Genomic DNA, 9,556 nt, shown 5'->3' on the forward strand with positions numbered 1-9,556 from the left:
TCCCCACCTGCAAGGGAGTCGCTTCACAGGCGGTGAAGCAGGTCTGCAGGTGTCTGTCTTTCTCTCCTCCTCTCTGTCTTCCCCTCCTCTCTCCATTTCTGACTATCCTATCCAACAACAAGGACATCAATAATAACTACAACAAGGACAACAAAAGGGAATAAATAAATAAATATGAGAAAAAATTAAAAAAAAGAGTGATTGAGCAAAAGGGGTAGAAAGACTGAGGTAGAAGTTTATGCAGAGATTCATAGCCCTCCTAATGCATTTACCTATGGAAATACCAAGTTGACTCTTGTAACCAAGGTATGAATCTTAGCTTTTTCCTTTCTGGGAAGAAAGAACAGCAGATTCTCCCCTAGTTTTGAAATTTTAGGCAGTGGGACAAGTTTGCTCTTGGTGCTTTTCAAGTTTCTCCAAAGTCTGAAGTGAGGCTTCTTGAGCAAAAGTGAGAAATTGAGTACAGCATGGGCACCAGGCTGGCAGGTCCCCAGGGTAGCAGGCGGTGTCCTGCTGCGAAGGCCGCAGAGGGGCTTGAGGCATACTGGAGCGGGTGCTGCCCAGCTTGGTGCTCCTCAGTGCTGCTAGCCACTGGCGATGCAGAGATAAAACCCAGGTCTTCCTGCATGCAAGGGTCATGGCAGGAAAAGTGAAGTGAGTCACCGACATTGAGTAGCCAGTGCTGATAAATAACTTTGAAAAGCGAAGATGGTTCCAAGTGACAGAAAATGAGGACTGGAGTTTCTACTGGATGAGCATGCAGACCATCCGAAACTTTTGCAGTGTAGAGACTCTCAGACCACCTGACCCGCAGGGATCTCATGGTGAAGAATATTAAGCGGTGCAGGAAAGAACCGGGAAAGGAAGGAAGTTCGCTTGCAGAAAAAGACGAAAATGAAATACCTCTATTTGGACTTTCTTCGGATCACCTACATGCTGCCAGCTGACTACAGCCTGTTCGTGGAGGAGTTCCGAAAGAGCCCCTCCAGCAAGTGGACTGTAAAGATATGTGGTAAAGCTCCGGGCAAGGGCATCTTTCTCATTAACAAGCTCTCACAAATCAAGAAGTTGTACTGGGACAGCAAAACTTCCTCATTTATGACTCAGTCAATAGAAGAAGCCTACGTGATCTCTCTGTACATCAACAATCTGCTGCTCATTGGCAGGAAGTTGGACCTGAGCTTGTATGTCCTGGTGTCCACCTACCTCCCCCTGGGCTGCTACATGTATAAACTTGGATTTCGTCGTTTTTGCACAGGAAAATACATTCCAAATAACAGTGAGCTGGATAACATGTTTGTGCACTTCACCAATATTGCCATTCAGAAACACGGGGAGGACTACAACCATATCCACGGGAGCAAGTGGACTGTCAACAACCTGTGGCTCTAACTGGAGAGCACCTAGGGCAGGGAGGTGACCAGCAAGCTGTTCGAGGAGATCCACTGGATCATCATGCAATCACTGAAGGCTGTGGCACCGGAGATGAATAACAACAAGTGGTGCTTTGAGTGATATGGCTACAACATCATCATCGGCAACAAATGGAAGCCTCGGCTGATTGAGGTGAATGTATCACCGTCGCTCACCTCCAGCATTACCAATGATCTAATACTGAAGTACAACCTCATCAATGACAGCTGTTGTTGAGGTGGTCTGGTGTCGGGCTGCACCGCGGAGAAGAGAGCGGACATCCAGAGCAAAGGGGTACACAAATCTTTATTATAGGATGGGGGGGGTTTGGTTCAGACCACGTGGAGCCAGCCGGCAATGGCCAACCACAGGGGGAGAGCAGGGAGCGAGACCTCAGAGAGGGAGAGCCAAGAGCCCAGAGGGGGGGGGGGGGTTAGGGGGCTTTTTATTGGGCGACAACCAGAGGTGACGTGTAGGGCCAGGATTGGTTGAAGGGGGCAATGCTAGGGTTTCCCCCGGCATAGTAAAACCTGGGGGCGGAGACTGCATCAGAATAACTCCTCAGCGACAGCCTCAACAATGTGATCCCTAATGGCGAGATTCCAGTGGAACAAGTCCCCCCCCCCCCCAAAGAGGTGCTCAGTATGATTTTGTACAGCGAAGAGCTGGCACAGGGGGACAAGGCTGACTGAGAGCTCAGAGGGTGCCCAGGCCAGGCTCTAGGGCCCAGAGGGGTTCGCTCAAAAGAGACGTGGGGAGAAATGTCCTCACAACCTGGAAGTGATAACCAGTGGAGCAGAAGACCCCACAGCAGACCCAGTCCCAAACTGCACATGTCTCTGGCCCTGTCCTGCTAAAGACCCATTTTGGAATTTCCCTTTTTTCTAGAACCTCTCCAACGCCCTCCCAAGCCCTGTAAATAAAGACACTTCTTGAGAAGGTTAAAAAAAAAAGTGAGAAATTGCTCTATTTACATAATGCAGGTTAGTGGAAAGCACTTTCTAGTGAAAAAGATAGTTACACTTTGGAACATCTCACAGAATTCTCATCTTTAGGAGGCAAAGATGGTTGAAAGAGCACTGTCATGTATGTGGTGTTCTAACACTCTTTCCACACCTTTCACATACACCCTTTCAAAAAAAGTTTATGCAAAGAGACTTGTGCTTGAGGTTCCAATGTCCCAGGTTCAATCCCCAGCACCAGTAGAAGCTAGAGCTGAGCAGTGTTCTGGTGAAATAAATACATAAATAAATAAATAAATACAGACAGACAAAGGGAGCCCTGCAGAAGAGCACAGGAATTATCTTGCTTTTATTTTTTTTATTTTTTGGGTAAGATGAGTTTATTTAATAGGGGGAGTGAGGTGGGATGAGAGAGAGAGACTGTACATCATTCTGGCACATGCCTTGCAATGACAGAGATTAAACCAGGGGCATCCTGTTTCCAGGTCTAACACTCACATGCTTTCTCAGGTGCCCAACAACAGATGAATGGCCGAGAAAGCTGTGGTATATTTATACAATGGAATACTACGCAACTATTTTAAAAAATTATTTATTTCCCTTTGGTAGCCCTTGTTGTTTTTTATTGTTGTAGTTATTGTTGTTTTTGATGTCATCGTTGTTAGATAGGACAGAGAGAAATGGAGAGAGGAGGGGAAGACAGACAGGGGGAGAGAAAGATAGACACCTGCAGACCTGCTTCACCGCTTGTGAAGTGCCCCCCCCCCCACAGGTGGGGAGCAGGAGACTCAAACAAGGATCCTTTCACCAGTCCTTGTGTTTTGTGCCAAATACACTTAACCCACTGCCGCCCAACTCCTCCCTCTTCCTTCTCTTTTTTTAAATTTATTTTTATTTTTTTATTTTTTATTTAAGAAAGGATTAATTAACAAAACCATAGGGTAGGAGGGGTACAATTCCACACAATTCCCACCACCCAATCTCCATTTCCCACCCCCTCCCCTGATAGCTTTCCCATTCTCTATATCCCTCTGTGAGCATGGACCCAGGGTCATTGTGGGTTTCAGAAGGTAGAAGGTCTGGCTTCTGTAATTGCTTCCCCGCTGAACATGGGCGTTGACTGGTCGGTCCATACTCCCAGTCTGCCTCTCTCTTTCCCTAGTAGGGTGGGTCTCTGGGGAAGCGGAGCTCCAGGACACATTGGTGGGGTCTTCAGTCTAGGGAAGCCTGGCCGGCATCCTGATAACATCTGGAACCTGGTGACTGAAAAGAGAGTTAACATACGAAGCCAAACAAATTGTTGAGCAACCTCTTCCTTCTCTATCACTCCTTTCCCTCTCAATTTCTGGCTGTCTCTATCCAATAAACAAATATAATAAAAAATTAAAGGATGTTACAGTGCAGAGAGGGAAAGGAGGTTGTATCTGGCTCCCACTCTCACACCCACTGGAGTACATTGAGCTCCATAGAAACAGCCCCCAGGCAAGTGCAAGCCGGCAAGCCGGACCTGCACTGGGCAACTCTGTGCCTTGTCACGGAAAAGTAATCAAACATGGGAAAAGGCGATCCTAAGAAGCCAAAAGGCATCATATTCTTTATGCAAACTTGTCTTGAGGAACACAAGAAGAAACACCCAGATGCCTCAGTCATCTTTTCAGAGTTTTCTAAGTGCTCAGAGAGGTGGAAGATCATGTCTGCTAAACAGAAAGACAAATAAGGCCTGTTATGAAAGAGAAATGAAAACTTATATTCCTCCCTAAAGGGGAAACAAAAAAGAAGTTCAAAGACCCCAATGCATCTAAGAGACCTCCCTCGGCCTTTTTCTTGTTTTGTTCTGAGTATTGCTCCCAAATGAAAGGAGAACATCCTGGCCTATCTATCGGCGATGTTGCAAAGAAACTAGGAGAGAAGTGGAATAACACTGCTGTGGATGACAAGCAGCCTTATGAAAAGAAGGTTGCTAAGCTGAAGGAAAAATACGAAAAGGATATTGCTGTATACCAAGCTAAAGACAAGCCTGATGCAGTCAAAAAGGGAATTGTCAAAGCTGAAAAAAGCAAGAAAAAGAAGAAAGAGGAGGAAGATGAAGACAAAGAGGAAGATGATGAATAAGTTGGTTCTAGTGCAGTTTTTTTTTCTTGTCTACAAAGCATTTAACCCTCCTGTACGCAACTCAGTCGTTATAAAGAAAAAAAAAAAAAAAGAAATGTAAGGCTGCGTAAGATTTGTTTTTAAACGGTACAATGTCTTCTTCTGTATAGTTGGCATGAAAATTAAAAGCAGGTTCTTGTTGGTGCATAGCACAAATTAGTTATATATGGGAATGGTATTTTTTTTTCATATTCAGTTGTCTATGATGCAGCTTATATGAAACAATTTGTCTTGCTAAACTGAAATACCACTCTGTAACTGCAAAAAAAAAAAAAAAAGTTTTGGCTGTTTTGTTGACAGTCTGAATGCTTCTAAGGAAATATAATTTTTATTAAAACTTAAGAATAAACAAAAAATGAATGATTTCTGTGAGGTTACATAATTTGCCCAAACTCAGATCCTTCTGATTCCAAACATTTATTCCCTATATTACAGAACAGTAGAATGGTTATGAAAAAGAAATCGAGCCAGGGAGATTTACCTTCAGCAAATACAGGCAATTGATGCTGATTGGGAACAATGTTAGACAGTGGGGAAAACATTCTGTAAATCTGGTCCAGCATTTCAGGTTCAACCATCTTTTTTTTGATTCGTGAACGTCACTGGTGGGGTCGGATTAGAATCCTAGAGGCTATCCACTAATTTGCGAGATTTCAAGTCCGTCGAGCCCCCTATTATATTACTACTAAATTCCTCTGGGATAATCGTCGCCCATAAGAAAGATGGCGGCAGAGGCTTCACCAGGTTAACGGCGACGCTATTTGTCGCAAGTGCGTCAATATCATTTAATTCCGGCTAGTAGTTTTGACCTCACGTCCCTTCCGGCAGCATGACTTGGGCGTAGGTCTTCGCTGGTGGGGTCTGTACTGTGAGCGGCAGGTAGATTCTGATAAGAGACAGTCTCGAGAGGCTGTCTTAGGCAATGCGGGGTCAGCGACATGGAAAGGAACAGTGGAAAGTCTGTCTCGGTTGTCGCGATTGTGACGGAGCCTCGATTTGCCCAGAGATACAGGGAGTATCTGGAGAAGCAGAAGCTCTTGGATCCACAGCACCGAGTGGAAAAAAAGCCAGATGGCGGTGTGGCGCTGCCGGTCTGGGGAGAGCCCCTTTCTGAACTGCACCTGCGGGAGCTGAGAGAGCGCGTGGCGCCAGGCAGCACCTGTGTGGTAGTGCGGCTCGGGGAGCCTGCGCCTTCCAAGAAGGCTCAGGGGTGTCCACCTGCCCAAAGGCTGCGTCTTGAGCTGAGCCGCTGGGTGGAAGGTCGGGGAGTGGCGTGGTCAGCTCAACTAGAGGCTGATTTGCCCCGATCTTGGCAGCGACATGGTAACCTCTTGTTGCTCAGTGAGGATTGCTTCCAAGCCAAGCAGTGGACACAGCTGCAACCAGAACTCTGGGAGGTAGTGGCCTCAGCGCTCGGTGTCCAGCGTTTGGCCAAACGAGGGCGTGTGTCAGCGGATCGCACTCGAACTCCAGCCGTGAGACTCCTACTGGGCGACCATGGCTGGGTGGAGCACGTGGATAACGGGATCCGCTATCTGTTTGACGTGACACAGTGCATGTTCTCCTTTGGAAACATCACTGAGAAGCTGCGCGTGGCCTCGCTGCCCTGTGCTGGAGAAGTGCTGGTGGATCTCTATGCCGGCATTGGCTATTTTACATTGCCCTTTCTAGTTCATGCTGGTGCTTCCTTTGTCCATGCCTGCGAGTGGAACCCTCATGCTGTAACTGCTCTGAAAAAAACCCTTGAGATCAATGGAGTAGCAGATCGCTGCCAAATCCACTTCGGGGACAACAGGAAACTTAAGCTCAGGAACGTTGCTGACAGGGTGAACCTGGGTCTTATTCCCAGTTCTAAAGAAGGCTGGCCCATTGCCTGCCAGGTGCTTCGACAGGATGTTGGAGGCATTTTGCATATACACCATAATGTGGAATCTTTTCCAGGGAAGAATCTCCAGCCTACAGGAATCAGCAAAATGGAGAAGGAGCACTGGCCTGAGGAAATTATCACTAGTCATCTGAAAAGTGGAACTTCCAGGGATTCTCAGAGAAAAAAACAGTCAGCCGTCCCCAAGTTAGAGTGGCAAAAGTGGGCAGAATCTGCAGAAACTTGCATTGCTGCTATTCTTCAGCAGGTGCATGGGAAAACGTGGGAGACAAAAGTCTTGCATATCCAACCAGTGAAATCCTATGCTCCCCATGTGGATCATATAGTCCTGGATCTGGAATGTCGTCCCTGTCCTATAGTTGGCTAGAGAAGGTAGATCCTGCTACAGGAGGATCTACATGTAAGTGACATTTAATGCTCAGTCTGGCTAGGTTCGCAACCTTTCTTGCCTCCTGTTATTCTATTTTTAATATTTGTGACCCTGAAAGTATGCTTCAGTACGATCCATATCATCACATATGTCTTCAGTAAGCACAGTGAAGATGTGTTACATATCTGGGAGAAACAGTATGACTGGTTGAATGAGGTCCATCAGGGAGACTAGTGAAGAGGCTTCCATGGTTTTCCAGGCATGAGATAACTGGACTAGAGTGTTAACTGTGGGATATAGATGCATCTGAGAAACTAAATCAATGGGACTAGGCAGTGGAGTCTAAATCAAAGCGTTAAGTGATGGTGCTTTATTATGACTATCTAAAAATAAAAGGGGAGTGGTTGGGGGATGGGACAGTAGCTAAAGCACTGGAACTATCAAGTGTGAGGTCCTGAGTTCAATCCCTGGCAGCACATGTACCAGAGTAATGTCTGGCTCTTTCTCCTATCTTTTTCATTAATAAATAAATAAAATATAGAAATTCAAATGTATCACCTCTATTCCCTTAAAATATGGCATCCCTAAATAGGTGCTCTGGAAATTTTTTATCTGTTAGGCTGGTGCAGTAGAGGACACATTACCATGATCAAGAAGGGACAAGCTTTAGGAGCACTAGAGCAGTGCTGCAGGTGTCTGTCTTCTCCTCCCTCCCCCTCTGCCTTTTGCCTTCTATTCAAAAAAATAAAACTAAAAATGGCCACCTGGAGCCATGTAGGCATACAGTTACCAAGCCCCAGCGATAAAATAACCCTCATAACAACAAAAGGGGGGGGTGATGAACACTTTAAATCATAGGAAAACTAGAGTTCCAGTCTTAAGTTGTGCAGTAAGTGTCAACTGTTGACTATTTTAAAATTCAAGTTGAAATCTGGGATTTTACTGGTCTCAAACTCTTTTTAGTTTCCTTCTTTGGCTAGCAATGTCAGGGCCAACATTAGGAGCTCTGGGGAATATGAGGTATTCTGCAAAGGTTTTCAAGCCTCACCTTTTATGGCTTCATCATAGTTTACTGTTAGAATGACTTATGGTGGAAAACTGCTTTGTTTTCAGGCCAGTTTTGAGATAGCTCACAGGGCTAGGGTACCTGTATTATACTTGCAACCCAGGGATCTGAGCCCTAGCACCACATGGGAGATGCTGTGGCAGTGAAAGAAGCTTCAATGTTATGGTGCCCCCTACCCCTTCTGCCCCCTTAAGTGGGCAACAGAGGCACTTGAGGCTCTCTCTGGGCCATTTGAGGTCCTGGTTCTATGAAAGAGAGAAGGAAAAAGAGAGATGGACTTTTCAGAGCTTCCTTTGAATACACATTCTTTTACCACCAGAATTAATCTCTGGGGCTCTGTGCCTGCTCTAGTAGCCATCCCCCCTCCACTTATTTATAAAGATGAGGGAGACAGAAGAAGAGACATCTGCGGCACCATACCATTTGTCAAGTTTTCCCTTTGCAGGTTGGGACCAGGGGCTATAACCCCAGTCCTCCTGCATGGTAATGTGTATATTCTTCTGGGGCCACCACCACCCCCTCTTCCTTAGGTGCACTCTGAAGTCATCTGAGTTTGCCTGGTGAAGGGAATGTAGAAAAGCATGACTTAACATTAGAATTGACTACTTCTGCTGCAGGTTTGGGGGGAGGAGCAGGTAACAGGTGATTTGTCCTGCAGCAGCGGCAAAATTGGTGCTATTTGTGTTACTCCACAAATAAATGTCTACTGTGTACATGAACTGCAGAAAATACATTACTATCCCTGTCTAAAGATCTCACAACTTATTAGCAGAAGTAATGTAAATATTCAAAGAATTTGAGTAAATATGTAAAAAATAGAAAAGAAAAAAAAAAAAAAGCTGGAGCAGTGGATTCATTCCGCAGGCAGATTAACAGCAGTGACCCTGGTAGTGATTTGTATAACTGTCTGTTTATCTTCATATGTACCATCACCTAGGCTTCTGTCCATCAGTTATCAAGGACATTGAAGTCTATTTGTAGATATTTCTGCTTTGCCTTGAAATTCTATTAATTTATCCTTCATATGATTATTTTGAACCTATGTGGTATTTAGGACTTTGAACTGACGAATTGATCTTTGTGTCAGTATGAAATGAAAATTCTTTTAGCCACCAGGGTTATTGCTGGAGCTCAGTGCCTGTACAACTTCACTGCCCCCAGCAACCATTTTTCCCCCCTCCTAGAGGGTGAGAGATAGGGAGAGATAGAGAAAAGGAAATGCCATGCCACAGCACCACTGCCTTGCTTGTGAAGATTCTCCCTACCCATGCCCTCTCTCCTTGCAGGGGCTCCCATGCATAGTAGCCTCTGTGCTCTACGCGGTGAGCCACCTGCCAGCCCTAATATGATCTTCTCACAAGGATTTACTATTGGTTGATCCAGCAATGTATGTCCTGCATAACACTGCTTTTTAACTAGGGACCTACTTTATAGTAAATGAGGTGTTTCTGTGGGCTCACGTTCATGGGATTGATACTACCGCATACTATATATGATATAGAAATGTTGGCATGATGGAATGGTGAAAAACCCTATTTAATAAAACTGAAAGAAAATCTTGCATCTTATACCCTGTGAAAATGATTATGCTATCCACCAGGATGCAGCATTCACTAACACCATTTAGATAATGTGGCATCCATATAGATAAGAAAATAAGGGCATAATGTGGTAAATAGAGAATTCCCCACAGTAATGTTCTAAATAAA

The 9,556-nt window shown here is 45.2% G+C and overlaps 1 protein-coding gene and 2 pseudogenes across 1 annotated transcript; all 3 read left to right on the top strand.

Annotated features, from left to right (window-relative positions):
* The first annotated feature begins 615 nt into the window (after positions 1-615).
* LOC103111501 (polyglutamylase complex subunit TTLL1-like) lies at positions 616-2,197 on the top strand (annotated as a pseudogene).
* A 1,730-nt stretch (positions 2,198-3,927) lies between these two features.
* LOC103111499 (high mobility group protein B1-like) lies at positions 3,928-4,487 on the top strand (annotated as a pseudogene).
* An 852-nt stretch (positions 4,488-5,339) lies between these two features.
* TRMT12 (tRNA methyltransferase 12 homolog) lies at positions 5,340-8,863 on the top strand. Its single transcript, XM_007520786.3, has one exon. It carries the CDS (start codon positions 5,465-5,467, stop codon positions 6,776-6,778), a length of 1,314 nt encoding a protein of 437 aa, XP_007520848.2. The 5' UTR covers positions 5,340-5,464; the 3' UTR covers positions 6,779-8,863.
* Positions 8,864-9,556: the final 693 nt, after the last annotated feature.

The sequence above is a fragment of the Erinaceus europaeus genome, chromosome 1 (genome assembly GCF_950295315.1).
Source record: "Erinaceus europaeus chromosome 1, mEriEur2.1, whole genome shotgun sequence".
Taxonomy (NCBI): Eukaryota; Metazoa; Chordata; class Mammalia; order Eulipotyphla; family Erinaceidae; genus Erinaceus; species Erinaceus europaeus.